At 40.6% G+C, this 21,887-nt stretch overlaps 1 protein-coding gene across 2 annotated transcripts in view; it reads right to left on the bottom strand.

The window, feature by feature from the left end:
- Positions 1-21,887, bottom strand: part of GLRA2 (glycine receptor alpha 2) — a 196,109-nt gene that overhangs the window by 21,207 nt on the left and 153,015 nt on the right. For both annotated transcript variants that reach the window (XM_082375781.1, XM_082375780.1), the window contains exon 8: positions 16,700-16,849. In XM_082375781.1, coding sequence (XP_082231907.1) covers positions 16,700-16,849 — 150 coding nt within the window. The remainder of the gene's footprint in view (positions 1-16,699; positions 16,850-21,887) is intronic.

The raw sequence follows: 21,887 nt of genomic DNA, 5'->3' as shown, positions 1-21,887 counted from the left end.
GGACCAGATGATTCTTTGCCGTGAGTGCTGTGTCCTGTGCTTTGTAGGATGTTTAGCAGCGTCCTGGCCTCTACCCACTTAATGTCAGTGGCACATACAGTCTCTCCCCCTCACCCCCACCAAGTTGTGAGAACCAAGAATGCCTCCAGACATTGCCAGTGTCCCCTGGGGCAGGGGAGAACTAGCCTCTGCTTGAGAACCACTGCTTTAGATTAAAGGACGTTTCCACGTCACTGACTCTCGCTTTCACCTTGAATGTCTCCGTGTGGGAAGCTCTCCAGGTTCATCTAATGCAAATGAGAGGTATACTGTCAGCAAGATAGGACGAGACCATTTTCTGGTGAGCATTGAACGTCAACTTCAAGAGTGGAATTTTCATTACCTATGAAATAGAATATCTAATTCTATTTTATTTATTCACAATAACACGATGATATTAGAATACCTTACATTTAACATTCCAAGACGAAATGAAGTTTACAAGTGCCACTTCCTCCTTGAGAACAGCCCCTCCTCATCAGCTGGGAGTATCTTCCCTTCCTAGGAGTGGCCACGGCTCTGACTGTATTATGGCTCTTAACACTCTCTATTCCATATTAGAAAATTTTTGCATTTAATTTGTTTTCTTATTGATCTCTGAAGCTGCATGGAGCCAGTTTCAAGCAGTTTTCATAGCCTCACTCCCCCTTATCTAAAACATAACTCTGTACAAAGCAAGCATTATAAAAAATATTTGTTAATCAAATGAATTCTAGGGTTGTCCAGCAACTTAGAGTGAAAACTAAGAAAACAGGGCCCATTTCTTTATAACCGCTTCAGCACAAAGCCAGGATCATTTATTTTGTAAATGGTTGCACTTGCTTTTGATGACCATTCATCAGTCAGGTGGGAAATAACTCCAGCTTCACTTAAGCGTTTTGTCCTCAAGTGAGTTTATTACAAACAAGAATACTATTGAGAGAAGACAAATTAATATTGTGATTAGTAAACCCACATCTCTTTAATTTAATGTCAGAGAGGCACCAGACTTCTCTCATTTAGTTTGATCTTTTTATGAGAATACAGTTCTGTTGGAATAACTACAGCTTGCATCATCGCGAAGAATTCTACAGCAATTAAGAGCTATCCAGTCAAAGGAGAAGATTTAAGATATCTGCCATCATAGCCTTTCTCAGACAGTAACAGAGCTGAAGGCACAGGCTTAGATTTCCGGGACATAAAGAAATAGAATTGTATTATGAAACCTGTCAAGTTGTTTGGAAAAACCAGTAGCACAAACATATTTTAGCATTTCCAACTGTAGGTTGCAGTAGATGGAATGCAGTTGTTTATCTGTAATTTGAAGAAACCACTGTTTTGCCACTCACTGCTCTTTCTAGATCCTTAGCCCTCTGTTTTCACACTTTGGGCACAAAAGGTACTCCAGGATCTGTTTGGTATTTGGTGAGGAGGCAGAGGACAGGATTAAATGGGACCCTGATTGTCGTCAGTCCCCTGCCCAGGAGGCGTTGCTTTTGTTCTCTCCAGAGCAACCCTGAGACAAGGTATTTGTGTGCAAGTAGTTTATTTGGAAGGTAGCATTGGCGGGAAGTGGGAGAGGACAAGGGGGAAAGTCAGTAGAGGGGGTGTGAATGATCAGCCATCACCACTGTTGGCCAGTGGGGCTCAAACCTCTCACAGCCTCAGACTTGGACCTACCAAGGGCTGAGGAAGCTGAGTATTTGGCCCCCAACACCCCAACTCTCATTGGTTGAGAGCCGCTCTGGCACTTCTGGCCTGCCTCAAGGATGCATGGAGAGCGCTAGAGTGGTCTGTGGACGCTCTCAGACAGTCACAGGAAACCATTGCCATGTGTGGTCGTTAGAATAATGGCCACCGACCATGTCCATGTCCTTACCCCTGGAACCTGTGAATATGTTACTTTCCAGGGCAAAGAGAGTTTGCACGTGTGATTAAGTTAAGGCCCTAGAGATGAAGAGAGGGCCCTGGATTATCCAGGTGAGCCCAATTTAATCACAAGGCTCTTACAAGTGGAGAATCTTTCCCAGCTGTGGTCAGAGGGATACGTGCCTATGGAAGGAGGGTCAGAGAGATGCAGCGTTGCTGGTTCTCAAGATGGAGAGAGAGGGCTGTAAGTCAGGGAATGTGGGTGGCCTTTAGAAGTTGGAAAAGGCAAGAAATCAGATTCTCCCCTAGAACTTTGTTACATAACAAGATGAAGGTGGCCACCGTGTACTGGCCCCCTAGGTTGTTTATTTCTCCATTGTAGGCTGAGACCTGTTATCTCAAAAGCCTGCTGGCACCAAATGCAAATTTTACACATTGAATAATTTTTTAAATGGCCCAAACAAGCAGATTGCTAGTCCCCTAGAGCCTGCGTGCTTCGCACACCTCATATAACTATGCCCGGCGTCTGCTGGCCAGTGATAAGGTAGAGCCTGTGGTTAGAAGACCCCAAGCTGCTGCTGCCCTTCGGAGCTCTCCAATGGGACCCTGCCTGCATGCTGCTGAATGGCGCCACCAAGACAGATAAGGCCCCCTCTCGGATCTCCTCGTCCCCGGGAGTCCCCTTGCCCTCGTCCCTTCTCGACGGTAGCTCCTCGTTGTCAGCCCCTGGCCCGGTGCCTGCCGTGAGGGACTTCCCCCCACCCCCCCATGCAGTCCTGCCCAAGCCCATCCCTACAGCTTGTGGTGTGGTACTGCCGCTCGTGAGCACAGTTTCCCCTGATCAGCCCCTGAATCCTGACAACCCCACAAGCCTCCAGAAGCTATGCAACTTTGCCGATACCTGATTTTCACCCAGGGAGGCCCGTATTGCACTTCTGACCTCCAGACTTACAGATAATAAATTTGTCTTGTTTTAAACCACTAAGTTTGTGGTGATATTATAGCAACGATAAGAAGCATGTGTGTGGGGCTTCCCTGGTGGCACAGTGGTTAAGAATCCGCCTGCCAATGCAAGGGACATGGGTTCAAGCCCTGGTCCGGGAAGATCCCACATGCCGCAGAGCAACTAAGCCCGTGCGCCACAACTACTGAGCCCACGTGCCACAACTACTGAAGCCCATGCGCCTAGAGCCCGTGCTCCGCAACAAGAGAAGCCACCACAATGAGAAGCCCGCGCACTGCAACGAAGGGTAGCCCCCGCTCGCCACAACTAGAGAAAGCCCGTGCGCAGCAACGAAGACCCAATGCAGCCAAAAATAAATAAATAAACAGAACAAATTTTTTTTAAAAAAAGAGAGAAGCATGTGTTACTGCAAATAATTCAAACCACAAAGGCATTTTCGTATTTACACTTGTGTAAGGCAAGCTTTGCTAAGGTCACAGTATGTATGTCAGATTTGGAAAGGTAGTTGCAGCAAAACTGCAAAAAGATAAACGTGTATTCATAATAATCTGTGCCTCTGGGGAGGGGCTTTTAGGTAAGTGTAGAGTAAGTGTACAATTAAAAGTGTTTAATTAGAAATGCTGAAGCAGCATTTTCCTGACACTGCCTCATTCCAGCCTGGCCATTTCTGTACAGAGCGACATTCCGACAGTTCCATTCTAATTATAGCATCTTTAAGACCTTTTGGTGGCTCCCACTTCATGAGCAGCTGTAGTCTTTCTTCCTCATCCTTCCATGTCCCCAACACTTGGCCAGACCCAGCTCTTTTTTTTTTTTTTTTTGCTTTAAGTTCATTATCTGTTTTCATCCTTATGAAAGTATTTTTTTTAATTGAAGTATGGTTGATTTACAGTGGTGTGTTAATTTCTGCTGTATAGCAGAGTGACTCAGTTATACACATATATTTTCTTTTCCATTATGGTTTATCACAGGATATTGAATATAGTTCCCTGTGCTATATAATAGGACCTGGTTGTTTATCCATCCTATATGTAATAGTTTGTATCTGCTAATCCCAAATTCCCACTCCATCCCTCCCCCCCGCCGCCCCCTTGGCAACCACCAGTCTGTTTTCTACGTCTGTGAGTCTGTTTCTGTTCCGTAAATAAGTTCGTTTGTGTCATATTTTAGATTCCACATATAAGTGATATCATATGGTATTTGAGACCCAACTCTTGATGATGACCTGAAAGCACCATGTTGTTTCTTGCCTCTGAGCCTTTGCATAACTGTTCCCTCAGCCGGAACATCCTCCTCACCCCTTTTTCATCTGTCAAGTTCTTACTCCTGTGTCAAGACCCAGGTGAACAGTCAATTCCCTGGTGCTACTAAGTGGAGGAGATGCTCTCTCCTTGGTCATCACCAAATCTTGCACTTAAACCTCTCATGTGGTACACAGCATTCTGTGTTGAAATCATTTGTCTGGGAGTCTGTCTATCCTAGCAAACAAAACACAAATAGCACCTAAAGGAGACTAGTTGATACAACTTTTCTTATTTTAATGTTGAATTCCCTTTAAAAAAATTGTATAGCAAAAGTCTCTTAAAAGGGTCTGTGTGCAAAACTAGAACTTCAACTAAGTTTGATAATTAGAGGATCACTGATGTTAAAGACCTGGGGTAACTGTTTTATTGCAAAAAAGGGGTGGGGGGTAACTACTGTATTGGTCACATTTTCATTTACGTAGAAAATGTTCTCTTTTTGTTCTTGACATTATATCCATTTCTCTACCCCCCTCCTTGGACCATCACATGAGTCATACTTTTGTCTATTTATCCATTCTGTCTGGCAAAAACCTTACTCTTCACAGGCATGTGACCTGCAGTGAACATAGGGGTGCACATATCTTTTTGAAGTAGTGTTTTCATTTTCTTTGGACAAAGACCCAAAAGTGGAATAGTTGGGTCATATGGTAGTTCTATTCTTAATTTTTTGAGGAATCTCCATACTGTTTCCCATAGTGGCTACACTAGTTTACATTCCCACCAACAGTGTACAAGGGTTCCTTTTTCTTTACATCCTCTCCAACATTTGCTGTTTCTTTTCTTTTCAATAATAGCCATTCTAACAGGTGTGAGGCGATACCTCACTGTGATTTTGATTTGCATTTCCCTAATAATTAGTGATGTTGAACATCTTTTCATGTTCCTGTTTGCCATCTGTATATCTTCTTTGGGAAAATGTCTATTGAGAGTCTCTGCCTATTTTTTAATTAGGTTATTTTTTAATGTATTTTAGATATTAACCCCTTATCAGACATATTATTTGCAAATATCCTATCTCCCATTGCATAGGTTGCCTTTTCATTTTGATGATAGTTGTCTTTGCTGGGTAGAAGCTTTTAAATCTGATGTAGTCTCATTTGTTTTTGCTTTTGTTTCCCTTGCCTTTGGATTCGGATCCACCAAAAAAAACTCAGTAAGACTGATGTCAAGGTGCTAACTGCCTATGATGTCTTCCAGGAATTTTATGGATTCAGGTGTTACATTGAAGTCTTTAATCCATTTTGAGTTAATTTTTGTGTATAGTATAAGATAGTGGTCCAGTTTCATTCTTTTGTGTGTGGCCGTCCAGTTTCCCTAACACCATTTATTGAAGAGAGTGTCCTTCCTCCATTGGATGTTCTTTGCTCCTTTGTTAGTTAATTGTCCATATATGTGTGGGTTTATTTTGGGGTGCCCTTTGTGTTCCATTTATCTGTTTTTGTGCCAGTACCATACTGTTTTGATTACTATAGCTTTGTTGTTTAGCTTCAAATCATAGCGTGTGATGCCTCCAGCTTTGTTCTTCTTTCTCAAGATTGTTTTGGCTATTTGGAATATTTTGTGGTTCCATATAAGTTTTAGAATTATTTGTTCTAGTTCTGTGAAATATGCCGTTGGAATTTTGATTGGGATTGCAATCTGTAGATTGCTTTGGGTAGGATGGACATTTTAACTATTCTCCCAATCCATGAGCATGGAATATCTTTCCATTTGTGTCTTCGACCTCTTTCATTAGTGTCTTAAAGTTTTCAGTGCCCAGGTCTTTTACCTCTTTCGTTAAATTTATTTCTAGGTATTTTATTCTTTTTAATGCAACTATAAATGGGATAGTTTTCTTAATTTATTTCTGATAGTTTGTTATTAGTGTATAGAAATGCCACAGATTTTTGTATATTGATTTTTGTATTCTGTGACTTTACTGAATTCGTTTACTAGTTCTAACAGGTTTTTGGTGGAATCTTTAGGGTTTTCTAAAAAGTGACAGTTTTACTTCTTCCTTTCCAATTTAGATGCCTTTTATTTCTTTTTCTTGCCCAATTGCTGTGGCTAGGACTATCTTGAATAAAAGTGAGAAGAGTGGGTGATTTTGCTTTCTTAATTTTTTTAGAAATTATTTAATTTCTTGTAACCTTTCAGTCCCTCATTATCTCTGGTATTGATTACCACAAGAACCTGCTCCTCTTCCTCTTGCCTCCTGTCCTGCTCTGTTTGAAGCATTTTCCATAGTGCCCAACTGGACTTCTTTTTCATAATGCAAATTTCACCATGGCATCCCCTCCCTATTTAAAAACTTAGTGTCTCCCCATTGCCCTGAGGAGGAAGTTCAACCCTCTTAGCATGGTGTGGAGCCTTTCCTTGCCTAGCACCTGTTCACCTCTCCAGCTTCCTGTCTTGTTACTCAACCCTGAGGGAGCCCACGTGTTGGCTTGGTACTGTCTTCGTTGGCTTTTTCTAGAAGGCCCTGAGACAAAGATATGAGTACAAATAGTTTATATGGGAGGTCATCTCGGGAGGCGATCTCAGGAGGCACCAGTAGAGGAGTGGGAAAGTGAGGTGGGGAAAGAAACAATGTCAAAGGTGCATTGGTACGCAGGTTACAGTGTGGGCAGCTGGGGCTCAGTGCCACTTGGAATCCCCGGGAGCCAGTGTAGAACATGCCTCAGAGGGACAAGGAAGTTGGGATATTTAACCCCCGCCCCCAGCGGTTACTGATGGAGGGCTGTTCCTGGAGTAAGCCCTCAGTGTTGCCAGCTTGCCCTGCAAAAGTTGAGCATGCTTCTGGGGCCTAAGACACCCTCCTTCTCCTCACACCAAGGCAGAGCAGAACTTGTAGCAGGAAGCCGCCACTGTATTTAGAGGCAGAGAGTGCCGTGCGGATATGGGTGGGGCGTCCACAGTGTTTACCGTAGAGTCTGTATCACAATATGTCATATGTACATAGACTAATAAGCCCACGCATTTTCTGTCTCTCCCTGGCCTGTGAGCATCCCAAGGGCAGACTTTGTGGATGGCTTGTGGAAAGTGTGCAATACATCTACACTGAATCTATGAGTGAATGAATCAATAAAATAGTCTGAAGGTAAGGGAAAGTGAAAATTTTGAAGAGAAGAAAATCAGAGTCAGAAAAATATGACCTAGTAGGAAGGAAGGTAGTAAATAGAGATAATGGGAAATAGCCTGAGATGGAAGAAGGAATTGGAGGGAGACACTAAAAAGATAGGCATTTAATTTGCAAGGCTGCTTCTGCAAGTCACTTTGCGTCTTGCAAAAGGGAATTCCATACTGGATGCCCTGAAAGAAAAGTCTGTCACAATACCTAACAAAATGGAAGAAGCTGGGAGGAAGGAACAACTGAAAAATATTTCAGGCCTCTATACCCCTGACAAGTATCAGCTCTGTACCTTGGTGGTATAGGGGAATTACAAGGTACAGTGACATTTCTTTTTTCTTGCTGGCTTTCACAGTTAAGTCCAAACTCCTAATCCACACAGGTCTGTGAAAGCCTCATCTAAACCCCTCAACCTTTAAGACAAAAACCAAACATGCCTCCTGCCTCCCAGGAGAAGCATTTACAACCTCTTCAACATCCTGCTTGCTAAGGAAGCAGTTGTTACCTTAATTAATGATGTATGAAATCCTCTTTAAGCATTTTGTGCAAACATGTGGCAGAATATGGAAAAAATGCTAAATGACAAAAGAGAACATACACTGTTGCACTGTATTCTTCTTGAAAGGAAAAAAAAAAAGCTTCCTTCCAAGGACAAGGAAAAAGGAGACCCGTAGGGATCTTCAATCTAAAAATACCTTTATAAAGTATTTTCTGTTTGTTAATCTTTCAATGGCTAGTTTCCCAACTTGGAATCTCTGGGGTTAATGTCCTTGACATGACTGTGGACACCTTAGCAAAGGTGTGAGGTAATGACGGCATTTAATTACCGAAAGCCGTTTTCCGAGTTCTCTGGAGCCTCGCTACTCAAAGTGCGGGTCTCTGGACTTGCAGCATCAGCGTCAGCTGGCCCGCAAATGTTGGCAAAGTCCCAGGCTCTGAGCTACTGAGTCAGCATCTCTTGCGCTGGAGCCCAGGGATCTGTGTGTTACCTAGGCGTCAGGTGATGCTCATGTGCACCAACGTTGGAGAAGTACTGATCTAGAGCAGGGCGGTCAAGATGCAGTCCATACACCAGCACCACCTGTGATTGTTCATTGCAGTCTCTGCAACTGGACAAGGGCACTTGTCGTTGGTTATTGTCAATTCCTGTGCTGGTCTACGGAGTGAGGAGTCCTAGGCATTCTCCCAGTGTGAGTAACAAACCCACTTTAAGAGTTCCCCACTGGGTTTTCTCTAGAATGAATAAGACTGTTTGTTGCTTGTTTAATGCTGTCCTACTGCCTTCCCTTTCTCTTTAACACCAAACGTGGATGTGTGCGCCTATTGAACCACACATGTTTAGGTGTTAATCCTAAAAATAAGTTTACATTATGACTCTTCACACCAATGAGCATTCCCTAAATAGGTGTGATAAAGAGCTTAATTTTTTTTCCTACCCACATACAAGCATCTTCATCTCTCAGAATCAGGATGTTAATTCAGAGTCTGAACCCAGTATTTTCCAGATGTGACCCTGCCTTACTTCATGCATGAAGCTATGCATAGCATCATAGATCTTTTTTGGGGGTGGGAGGCATCCACATGAATTGTGTCTTAATGAATGAAGCCAATCAGATGGAGTTTTCCTTCCTACTCAGTTGAGTGTGCATTTGAATAAATCAGTTTTTTGAAGGTAGGCTGCTGAATAGAATTTGCCTTTTTCTAATGTAAGGGAAAGACAACTGGCCATCACCCAATGGGCCCCACGTGTATATGAATCAAGCAGGAATTGACTCTGACTGATGTTAGCAGAACCGGAAGTGCTCTCCTGCCTTGGTGGGCGGGTGTTTGCAAGGGTGACACGATTTACATACAAGAAACAGAAAATAATTTAGAATGTTTCATACTGAGAAGTGTAACCTACCAATGTTCTAAACCAAGGTTTTCTCCACCGTGGAGCTGTCAACGTTTAGGGCTGGATAATCCTTTGTCGTGGGCACTGTCCTGGGCACTGTAGGATATTTAACAGCATCCCTGGCCTCCACCCACTAGGTGCCAGTAGCGCCCCTCCCTTGGCTGTAACAACCAAACATATCTCCAGACATTGTCAAATGTGCCTTGAGGGGGGAGGGCAGAATAGCCCAGGTTGAGAACCACTGCTCTAATCCTTTGCAGAGGAAGAAAAAGGTGAGAGACCTTAAAAAGCAAGATTCTCAAAGGTTGACCTTACTCTAAATATAGTTCAGTGGGTCCCCCGTTTGCTTACATTTGTTTGGTCGGTCAGGCTTAGTGGTAGTGACATCTGCATTTCAGCAGCCTTCTTTCAAAGTCCGTTTACATTCTAATTGGGTTGGCAGGGTCTTAATGGCCTCTGTAACTTTGAGAAAAGTGCCCTTATACTAACTGGCTGTGGCTAAACTACATCTTAGCAGTGGGAGGTAAAATGGAAGAATTCAGCTTACCCTTAATCTTTCTACTTCTCTTGTTTGGACACTGTAGAGTAAGAGCACGAATTCATTATTTCAACCCTATGATTATAAAAATAGCTGTACCTGGCTGACATCTTGCTGTGCAGTCTAATTTCCCTTTGTGGAAGAAAGACGAGAGGAGTAAAAATGGGGGAGGGAGCAGGTCGGCAGCCTATTGCTGTATTCTAAGATAGTTGATTTTAATCTGTAGACTATGTTCCCCCATACATTGAGCAAAACCTTTATGACCCTGTGTCTCCCACATACCTTTGTGGTGCAGAAAGTGGATACTAAAACAAGCAATCACTAAACGTAGAACTTAGCACATACCAGGGCCTGTTTTAGGAGCTTTACCCATGGGAAGTCATTTTATTCTCACCACAGTCCTATGAGGTGAATACATATTAACTCTATTTACAGATGAGAAAACTGAGGCACAGGGAGTTTTTTTTTTTTAAGTAACCTGCCAGGGTCACAGACCTGGTAAATTACAGAGCCTCCATTTGAATGTTGCCAGTTGTAGTAATCTCACAGAATACCAAGCTCAGGGTTACTCTGAGACCATGATAGAGTGAGACAAAACAAGGCCACTTCATAAGGTTATCTAAGCACAGATGAAAACAAGGTCACTATGACACCCAGAAAATACTAAACATCTTTCTTTCGGTTAAAATGAGTGACTGCTGCTTCTTTACCAAATATAGTTTTATTTTCACTCTAGTCTGCCCTCCTATAAATAAGATTTATTGAGATACCTAATCACTGAATTTCCCCTGCTTTCTGACAGCATCCAGTCTAGAGCAAACCTCTGCTTCCATAGGCTTTCCTCCCAAATCACCCAGTTTAGAGCCCTCTCTATGTTCCCCCCTCACTGCAAAGAGTAGTAAACCCAACTTAACTACCAGCTTGTTCCTGGTGGCCTTTGCTTGAAGGGCATTGACACCTATTTGTCAGTGTTAAAAAGCTAGAAGTAGTAGCTAATTTTCCAGATGAGTAAATCACTATCAAGAAGATTAATACATTCTAAAAAACAGGCCAAATCCAACGAGGTGAACATTTATAGCAATAAATATAAAGTCCTTTCTTTAGGTTTGAAAAAAATCAAGCACATAATCAAGAACAGATAACTTGACAGCTATTTGTATTAATAGGAAAAAAAAGACTTGGGAAATGAACAAGCATTAGCGACGTCAAAATGAGCCAATCGTGGAATATGACTACTGAAAAGCACTACTGTAATTTAATGCTCTATTAAAAAGTGCAGATAAAGAGAGGGGATATTACTGCTTTTCTGTATTACATACTGATCATGCCTGGACTGTCACATTCTGTGACTCATACTTAAGGATGTCGCTAGAGAACTAGAGAAAGGGTGACCAGTGTGCTGAGGGGCTGTAAGCTGTATCATAGGAAGGACTAGGTCAGTTTAGCTCAGAAACTTTGAGAAGACCTGCCCACTCACCATCCTTAAGTGTTTGAAGGGATGTCTCCAGCAAGAGAGGAAGGAGACTTTGATCCTTAAGGAGAAGGAGTGTTGGTCTGACTGGGGACTTTCCAGGACCCCATGGGTGTGAAAAAGCCACTCCCAGGTGACCATTTGCTCTGGGTCCTTGTCTTCTGGCCTTCACCAGTGGGGCTTATGCCCCATTGGAATGGGAAGATCTAAGGGCCTTGGAACATTGAGGAGGAAATAGTGCAGGGCTCTGGACCTCCCGAGTGGAGGGACAGGGCTTCTAAGTTGTTCCCCTCCTGGGGCATTGCACTGGGATTTGAGGCTAAAGCCTGGATAACGATAAAATAGCTACTGTTCTTGTAGGTTTATTCCCCTCCAGTAGGTCAATGGGAAGATGATTGGTTAAGAGCAGGATTCAGATATTTCTAGGTAAAGTGTCCTAAATAATACCCCCCCATACATTTCAATTTTATATTCTTCTGTAAAACGTACAACAAATGGGTAGAAAGTGACACCTTATGAAAAGGAACAAACTACATACTATGCGTGCTTGAAAGAGTGGTATCATTTCCACCCTGTAGGATCAGGAAATTATTATTTTTAAATTGAAGTATAGTTGATTTACAATGTTGTGTTAGTTTCAGATGTACAGCAAAGTGATTCAGTTATATGTATATATATTTCAGATTACTAGGAAGTTATCTTTTGGGAAATTGGCAATCTATCTGAGAATTAAAGGACAGGTAAATGAAGGGAGGGAAAGGGAAAATGGCAGAAAAAATGAGTACTTTCCCAAGGTACTGTCACGTGAGACATTTTGGTCAGGGCCTCACATTCTCACCCTGTTGTCTAATTAGGTTGAGGCCCCATCTTTTCTTCTGGGGAGGTTGAAGTCTGAACAGTGTGTTCTCAACATTCCCTTTAAGAGGCGGCTCATCCTCAGGCGGCCTGGAAGCCATAGCCATGTTCTCAAGCAGCTACAATCTCTGTTTAGTCACTGAAAATAAAGAAGTCAGAGCTCTATGCGGAACTGGAAACCTGAAATCAGGCACAATGCCAAAGTCAGGAGTGGTGTGGCCAGATATGAAAAGACGGGGCGAGGGAAGCGCGGGTGAGGCTTTAAAGTTCTTATGGGGAAGTTGTTAAACCATCACATGGTGTGAAAAGTTACTGGAGCTGAGGGCATAACATAAAAATAGGATTTTACTACTTAGACCTGGGGCGCATCAACTTCTTACAGGCTGGGGTTGGCCCAACCATAGGGATTTGCAGGTTCTGTCAGTGAAGATCTCAGCTTGATTGTTGCTGAGAAACTCTGCTTTGATAAAATTGGCTGCTTTTTGAGATGTAGAAAAGGTAGAGCAGATACACCTAGTTGCGTATTGCCTGGTCCCCTCCTTGAAAGTGACCCTGTTTCATAACTTGATGGTTCAATAAACACCAGGCCCTCTTCCCATGTAAGTAAATGTCATCTCCGGGCTCTCTCAGTAAACATCTTCCTTGAATAAATCATCATGCCACTGTCACTTTGGGAAGTAATCTGCTCTGGGATTTTCTTACACCGTCTAAAGAATCAGGCTGGATTGTGTCGGGGAGGTCAGTTTCCCAATGGGAAATTAAAGAGATGACTTTTTTATTGGGAATATTGAACATTTTAACATGGTGGCTTGTTTTTGTTTTTAAACTCAGGCCACAACCTATTAGGGTCTGTGAAAATTTAATGGTTCAAGACCAGCTGGGCTGGAACTAGGGCAAGGTAAGGTCTCAGGTGCAAAATGTAAGGGGCTGCCAAAACCCCAGTACTTCAGATCAATATTTTAATGCAATATTTGAAAAATTCCTTATTAATGCAAAAATCCATGGGGAAAAACTACCAAATTTAAATAAAAACAAGATCTGACCCTGTACTTGTGTGACTAATGTCACTTGCCTCACTCTAATCTCACCCCTGATGGACCAGTCTTAAAAAAACAGAATAGAAAATATTAGGGTGCATTAGAGGTGTTTGTTTCAAGTGTGTGAGTGGGAGAGAGATACTGGATCAGAATGTAAGATGTAAAACGTGAACTCCGCAGAGCAGCAGCTGAGGTCTGGGACGCTGGGGCCAGGCTGCCTGCGTGTGTGGCTTTGGGCGTTTTACTTAACCTCTCAGGGCTTTCCTCTCCTCGTCTGTACAGTGGAGATAAGAACACTGCCTTCATTATTGGCAGGATGACCACTTCATTGATCCCAACAAGGACAGTTTTGATAGTGGAAAGTGGCTCGGATAATCCAGCTCTATAATGTTGATGCTTTTTTATTTTACAGTAATTATCAAACAGTAAGACAATTACAGATTTAAATCATCAAGAAATGACAAAGCCATTCAATCATGAGCATTTAGATGTCCACAGCAAGACTGCTCAGCCTCTATTTTGTTGGTCTCATGTTCACTGAACTTACGATTTTCCCATGTTTTCCACTGACCCCACCAAAGGGTGGCCTAGTGGCTTGCTGGGTTTTGTATGCCATGTCATGGACCAAGGCTGGTTCCCCAGATGGCCATCAGGACAGCAGTATCTCATCACTGACAGACCAAAAGAAAGAAAGATTTATCCCTAGCCTCTTGTGTCTGAGTGCACTTCATTTTATCAGCAAGCTCCCTTCTAGCTATCCTGGAAAGAGTGTTAGTTATGACATTGCTTCTGGAAAGGGTCAAGAACAGAGGCCAGGGATGGTGATGGTTATTTTTTAGATTTCAGCACATGTTAAAGTGAGAACTTGTGTACCGCACCTGTGTACCCCCAACCCAGAAGATCACACCATGACAGAAAGCAGATGTATAGAGTGGAGGTCCACCAAACCCATCTGAGTTTATTTTAATGCAACTATTAATAAGTGTTTTGGTTTAAAACGAATAATCCAAGACAAATGCTAAATTACACAGGGCATCAGGAAAATAGGCAGAAACAGGACTTTCTGCAGTAAACTGGGCTGTATGATCACAGTACTCACAGTGGTGGGCACTAAATGAATTCTTGTATGGAAAGTACGGTTTATAGTAACCCCTCAATCAGTGCGAGCTCTTGTTACCATTTTTTCTAAACATAATTCAGACTCAGAAAAATTGGAAAGTGCTACCTTGGAAAGATGCCATTTCCTAAGGGACAAATAATTGGAAATGCCTCCCCCTCCTTTTTTTTTTTTTTTTTTTCAAAATTCAATTGTCAATGATAGTAAGAGCCTTGACTGCAAAGGGGCACCTGCTGATTGTTTTAATTGAAGTTTTAAATTTAATTGTAAACTTTAAATTTATAACCACAGACCTCAGATGGGCTCTCCCACTACCTCTGCCTCAGCATTCTGACCCCATCTCTCTCCTTGGAGCAATGGCTTTTTTATTCTCCCATACTACTATTTAATACTATATCTTTCCTCCTTAAACCTTCTCCATTCCTCCTTTCCATCCCATTTTCAGCCGATAACCTGCCTCATAATCCTTGGAAATGATAGGAGCAATTAGGAGCTCCTACATCGTACCATCATCAAACTACCAGTGGCTCAGCACCCATTGTCATTCTCCCATTTTGTCGGTACAGCGGTGCAGCACATGGGCTCTGGACACGGCATCACACCTCAGGTCTTGCCGTGCTACTTCGTGGCGCATGAGCATGGGCAAATTATTTAACCGTGCTTTGGTATCCTCATCAATGAACTGATACTAATTTAAGTCATTATTAAAATGGCTGAAATATCTGTCTCCATGTAAGGCCAACCCTGACCCTTGGCTCTGGATTTCACCCTTTCTCATCTTCTCAAGGTGTTTTCTTTTTTTCCTTGAAATTGTGGTGTCCTTTCACTGCAGTGTTGATTTCTCCCTTTTTGCTACAGTATTCCTGTTGTCAAACATGTTCTTTTATTTTCCATTTTGAAAAAAGTTTCCTCCCGTGATCCCACATTACCTTCCACGCTATCTTCTAGGCTCCCAGCGGGTTTAATTTATCATTTTTTAGGGGGAACAGATTCTGAAAAGTCTCTCTCATCTCTTGTATGTAAAATTTTAACTTCAGTTCGCTAGTGATATTGTTACAGGCACTGGAGTTCTCCGTATCCAAGAGCATATTTCTCTCCCAGAATCTGAAACTGAAAGCAAGTGCAAGGCTTCTGGAGTCCTATATGAAATTAAATTATAAACCAGGGCACTGCTTCCCAAATGTGTCTGCACACTGGCATTGCCTGGGGACCTTCAGAAGATACACCTGTGCCCCATTCCAAGACTGGGATTAATGGGTATGGGGTATGGCCAAGGTTTGGGATTTTTGAAAGATCTCCAGGCTATTCTAATGTGCAGGCAAATTTGGGAACCACTGAACTGGAGATTTCGAGCCATGTATTTCCAACCTCAAACTTCTAGATAATGTAAGTTTTGGGTTTCTGCATTAAAATTAAAGTTGAGACAATGAGATCAGTCTAATTGGATTTATCAGGTTGAAATCAACATGAGTAGGGACCTTATTTACATAAAGCCGAGCAATTCATAAAAAAGTCAATCAAAGCAGTTTTGTGAGCAAAGACACGCACACAAATTATCAATGTTCAAAGCAACAGGATTTTAAAGTAATTTTGTCAAATGGAATATATATCTCCAACTACAGTTGCTAGATAAAACACAGGGCTCCCAGTTACATTTGAATTTCAGATAAACAACAAATAATTTATTAATATAAGTCTGTTCCATGCAACATCTCGGATGTACTTATACTAAATATTATTTATCTGAAATTCAGGCTTAACTGTGTGCCCTATATATTTTTTAAATTGAAGTCTAGTAAATTTACAATGTTGTGTTAGTTTCAGGTGTATAGCCAAGCGATTCAGTTATATATATGTATATGTGTGTGTGTGTGTGTGTATTCTTTTTCGCATTCTTTTCCCTTATAGGTTATTACAAGATATTGAGTATAGTTCCCTGTGCTATACAGTAGGTCCTTGTTGGTTATCTATTTTATATATAGTAGTGTGTATGTGTTAATCCCAAACTCCTGACTTATCCCTCTTCCCCCTTTCCCCTTTGGTAACCATAAGTTTGTTTTCTATGTGTGTGAGTCTACTTCTGTTTTGTAAATAAGTTCATTTGAATCATTTTTTTTAGATTCCACATATAAGTGATATCATATGATATTGGTCTTTCTCTGTCTGACTTATTTCACTTAGTATGATAATCTCTAGGTCCATCCATGTTGTTCCAAATGGCATTATTCCATTCTTTTTTATGGCTGAGTAATATTCCATTGTGTGTGTGTGTGTGTGTGTGTGTGTACACCACATCTGTTTTAGCCATTCATCTCTCGATGAATTTTATTTGCTAAATGTGACAATTCTGTCCCAATTTTAAAGGACTAACCTGAGCAGTAATTCAGTATAGTAGGATGAATCAGGACAAAAATTAACTTCAGCTTCTTGCTCACTATGTATTGTTCTATTTTCTAAATTACATTGCCTGGATAACCACCTCAAGCTCTACCTGACTTTGTCTGCACTCAGGGTCAACTGTACCTTATTCTGCCTCTTCTGCCTTCTCCGGAGCCGCAGAAACTCCTTGTGCTGCCTGGAGACAAAGTTCACTGCTGCATATTCCAGTAAGGCTGCAAACACAAACAGAAGGCACACTGCCATCCAGATGTCAATCGCTTTTACGTAGGAGACCTGAGAGAGAGGGAGAGACAGAGACACCGTGAAAACTTGTGGGGAAACCAGGTTACTTATGGTGTGAGCAGTAGAATAACCTCACTTCCCTTCATCAAGGATTATCTTCTAGGCTTTCCTTAAGAAAGTGCTTAAGCATTTTCCATCCCACTTTGCAGATTCTGGGCAGAGCAGTGAAAGTTACATGCCCCCCTGCCCCAGGCCCTTGTTCCATTTCTCTCGGTATAGCCCACCTGCTCAAGTAACCTCATCCCTGAGACCAGCTCCAAAGGTGACTACAAGAATTGCCTTCGTGAAAAAAAAGAAAGAAAAAACTTTGAGGTAAAACAGTGGGCGCTGCTCTTGAAACTGCTCATTTCCTTCTATTTTTTCTTACCATTTAAAAACTCATTAAGATAATTCCAAAACTTGGATGAGAAATAAACTATATATGGCTTTGGGTACTTCAAAAACCAATTTGTAACTTCCATTCAGCTTTTGATCCTAACTGATGCAGAAACAAGTTTCTTCTTTTTTTTTTATTGAAGTATACAATATTATACAAGTTACAGGTGTATAATATAGTGATTCACAATTTTTAAAGGTTGTACTCCATTTGTAGTTATTTCAAAATGTTGGCTGTGTTCCCTGTGTTGTACAATATATCCTTGTAGCTTATTTTATACATAGTAGTTTTTACCTCTTAATCCCCTACCCCTAAATTGCCCCTCCCTTCTTCCCTTGCCCCACTGGTAACCACTAGTTTGTTCTCTATATCTGTGAGTCTTCTTTTTTGTTATAGTCACTAGTTTGTTGTATTTTTTAGATTGCACACATAAGTGATACCGTACAGTATTTGTCTTTCTCTGTCCGACTTAGTTGCAAATGGCAAAATTTCATTCTTTTTTATGCTGAGTAGCATTCCATTGTGTGTGTGTGTGTGTGTGTGTGTGTGTACACACCACATCTTCTTTATCCATACATCTATTAATGGACACTTAGGTTGCTTCCATATCTTAGCAATTCTAAATAACGCTGCTATGAACACTGGGGTGCATGTATCTTTTCGAATTAGTGTTTTTGTTTTTTTCAGATATATACCCAGGAGTGGAATTGCTGGGTCATATGGTAGTTCTATTTTTAGTTTTTTCAGAAACCTCCATACTGTTTTCCCTAGTGGCTGCACCCCTTTTCTCCACATCCTCGCCAACATTTGTTATTTGTGTTCTTTTTGATGGTAGCCATACTGACAGGTGTGAGCTGATATCTTACTGTAGTTTTGATTTGCATTTCCCTGATGATTAGCGATGTTGAACATCTTTTCATGTGCCTGTTGGCCATCTGCATATCCTCTTTGGAGAAATGTCTATTCGGGTCTTCTGCCCACTTTTTTAATCGAGTTGTTTGTTTTTTTTGATGTTGAGTTGTATAAGCTGTTTATATATTTTAGATATTAACCCCTTATCGATCATATCATTTGCAAATATTTTCTTCCATTCCATAGGTTGTCTTTTCATTTTGTTCATGATTTCCTTTGCTGTGCAAAAACTTTTAAGTTTGATTAGGTCCTACTTTTTTATTTTTGCTTTTATTTCCTTTGCTTTAGGAGACAGATCCAAAAAAAATATTGATGTGATTTATGTCAAACAGTGTTCTGCCTGTGTTTTCCTCTAGGATTTTTATGGTTTCTGATCTTATATTTAGGTCTTTAATCCATTTTGAGTTTATTTTTGTATATGGTGTAAGAGAATGTTCTAATTTCATTCTTTTACATATAACTGTCCAGTTTTCCCAGCACCACTTATCGAAGAGACTGTCTTTTCTCCACTGTATATTCTTGCCTCCTTTCTTAAAGATTAATGGACCATAAATGTGTGGGTTTATTTCTGGGCTGTCTATCCTGTTCCATTGATCTGTGTGTCTGTTTTTGTGCAAGTACCATACTGTTTTGTTTACTATAGCTTTGTAGTATAGTCTGAAGTCAGGGAGAATGATTCCTTCAGCTCTGTTCTTCTTTCTCCAGATTGTTTTGGCTATTCGGGGTCTTTTGTATTTCCATACAAATTTTACAATTATTCTCGTTCTTTGAAAAATGCCATTGGTATTTTGATAGGGATTTCATTGAATCTGTAGATTGCCTTGGGTAGTATCATCATTTTAACAATATTAATTCTTCCAATCCAAGAACGTGATATATCTGTCCATCTGTTTGTGTCATCTTCAATTTCTTTTATCAGTGTTTTATAGTTTTTGGAGTACGGGTCTTTTACCTCCTTAGGTAGGTTTATTCCTAGGTATTTCATTCTTTTTGATGTGATGATAAATGGGATTGTTTCCTTAATTACTCTTTCTGATATTTTGTTGTTAGTGTATAGAAATGCAACAGATTTCTGTATATTAATTTTTTTATGCAGCTATTTTACCAGATTCATTGATGAGCTCTAGTAGTATCAGGTGGCGTCTTCAGGATTTTCTATGTATAGTATCATGTCGTTTGCAAACAGTGACAGTTTTACTTCTTCTTTTCCAATTTGGATTCTTTTTATTTCTTATTTTCTGATTGCAGTGGCTAGGACTTCCAATACCATGTTGAATAAAAGTGGCAAGAGTGGGCATCCTTGTCTTGTTCCTGATCTTAGAGGAAGTGCTTTCAGCTTTTCACTGTTGAGTATGATGTTAGATGTGGGTTTGTGATATATGGCTTTTATTATGTTGAGGTTAAATAGTTTTAAACTATCACAATTCAAGATATTCAACCAAAGTAAAATATCAGGGCTGTAGCCTTGGGAAGGTATCTGGTTAAAAAGGAAACTTTTATGACCCTTCAGTGATTGGTTGAGTGCTTTGTACATCTTATTTGATAAAGCAGATTCTGAAAGCAAATACTTTTTACTTGCAATGAAAAGTTCCCTTCATCTCGCTCAACTTCCAATTATTTTTTAAAATATGAGGGGGAAAATAATTAGATGAAGTTGTAACATGTTGGACCACAGACTACAAATGATTCTTATTCAACTGCCTATGTGAATGTGTACTATCTAGTTCTAATTTTTAAATAGGGTTTCCTACTTTTTGATAGCTGTCACTGAGTGTTTGCCATCCAGAATTTATGCATTTTACATATATTAATTTTCTAACCATTATGACAACTGTATTACCCCCATTTTCTGGTGAGGAAACTGGGGTACAGAGAGGTTAAATTATTACCCAAGGTGAGAAAGCTAAAAGGTGGCAGAGCTAAGATTGGAATTGGAACCCAGTCTGACTAGTGAATCTCCTTTCTGGACACACACAAAACATACTACTAGGATTATACCTTTTGTATCTTGCATTTCCCTTTGACCTTTATAGTGAGCATTTCCCATGTAATTTAACTTTCTTCTAAATCATAATTTCCAGTGCTTGTATAATTGTCTATACCATCATTAATCATTCTGTATGATAGAATATTTAGGGTGATTTTTAGTTTCATTTTATGCTACTATAAATTTGGGAGCTATGAATATTCTCCCCCCCCCAAATATTTAACTGTATCTCTGATTATTTGTTAGGTCAATTTTTAGACTGGGATTATGGGAGTAAATGCTAAGAAAATATGCTCCTGACTTAGAAAGTTAGTAGGAGCATAGAGGATGTAAAAGCAGAGACTCTAGAATGAGATGCCTGAAGTAAGAAACACTGCTCTGTTCTTGACTCTAACTTTGCCAAATTGTTTAACCTGTCTCTGCTTCCCCTCCTCATCTGTATAAAGGAAAATAATAGTAGCTATTTCATAGAGTTATGTGGATAAAATCACTTAATGTATGCAAAGTGCTTAGAATAGTGTTTGGCACAGAGTAAGTGCTATATAAATGTTTGCAATTATTTGACTACATAAGGGTGTGATTTTGTTAATAGAAAAATCTTGGAAGAGACAGAAAAATCAACAAGGAAAATAAAAATCACCCACAGTCCTAATATATTCCAATTATTATTTTTAAGGTTACCACCTGCCTTACACTGTTTGTCCCCATCAATCTGAACTACTTGTCAGTCCCACATATGTTGTGACAAAGTGGTATAGCACCTGGGATGCTTATTCTCAGTCTTTCTGATTAACAGATGACTCAGAATCCTTCATGACTTGGCTTGGATACCAGCTCCTCTGGGAAGCATCCCTAACCTTCCTACTTTTGTCTCATCTGGGTTGGGGGCCACTTTTCTTTGCTCCCTTATAACTCTCTATTGAGCCTGTCTGTTCTTTTTCAGTCCAGCAGCTTCCCTGACCCCACCACTAGACTCACTAGACTGTAAACTTTTTTTTTTTTTTTTTAGAAAGGTCCTGTGTAGTATTACTCTTTGTATCACTAGCCCAGGACCTGGCAAATAGTGAGTAAACATTAGATATGTGGGATGGATGGATAAATGGATGATTGAATGACAGAAGGAAGGAATGAAGGAAATACCTGGCTATCTTTCCATTTTTGTACTTTAACTTCAACAATTCTTTACTATATAACATTACCCACAATTGTATATATTTGATATTTCTGAGAGTGGACTATTAGTGCATTTAAATTCTCTCAGCTCACCAAGCATTCCTGGAATGTTTCTTTCCTTAATAAGCAATAATTTTCTTATATTTGCTGTTCTGGAGCAGTCCTATTCTCTTGTAATAATAGAACATTACCAATCACAGCATTCCGGTTATATATTATTCAGATGGCCTTTGAATGTTTTAAGACCTAATAATGAGAAGAATTTGTCAATGCCTGATAGATGTCCATACCAAAAGCTAAGTCCAGTAGAACTCACCATCGTTCCTCCCCTTGCTAGTGTTTACAGCACTCAGTCATTTGTAAACCTTTCCCCACCTCTCCTTCTAGCCATCAGCAGGCCAGGCACGTATTTGGCTTCTTTTATAGCTGCTCATAAACGAATCCTTTCAGTCTCTTAATCATTTTGGTCTCCGAGTTTCCTCCAAATCATGATCATCTTTCCAGCATTGAAGTGCTGGTATTAACTGCATTATTCACACGGATTTAGGTGGTGGTGTGAGACATCTATTACATATGATAGG

Source organism: Balaenoptera borealis (assembly GCF_965194805.1).
Source record: "Balaenoptera borealis genome assembly, chromosome: X".
Classification (NCBI taxonomy): Eukaryota; Metazoa; Chordata; class Mammalia; order Artiodactyla; family Balaenopteridae; genus Balaenoptera; species Balaenoptera borealis.
Note: the sequence above shows the minus strand (reverse complement) of the source record. Positions and strands in the feature narration are given on the sequence as shown.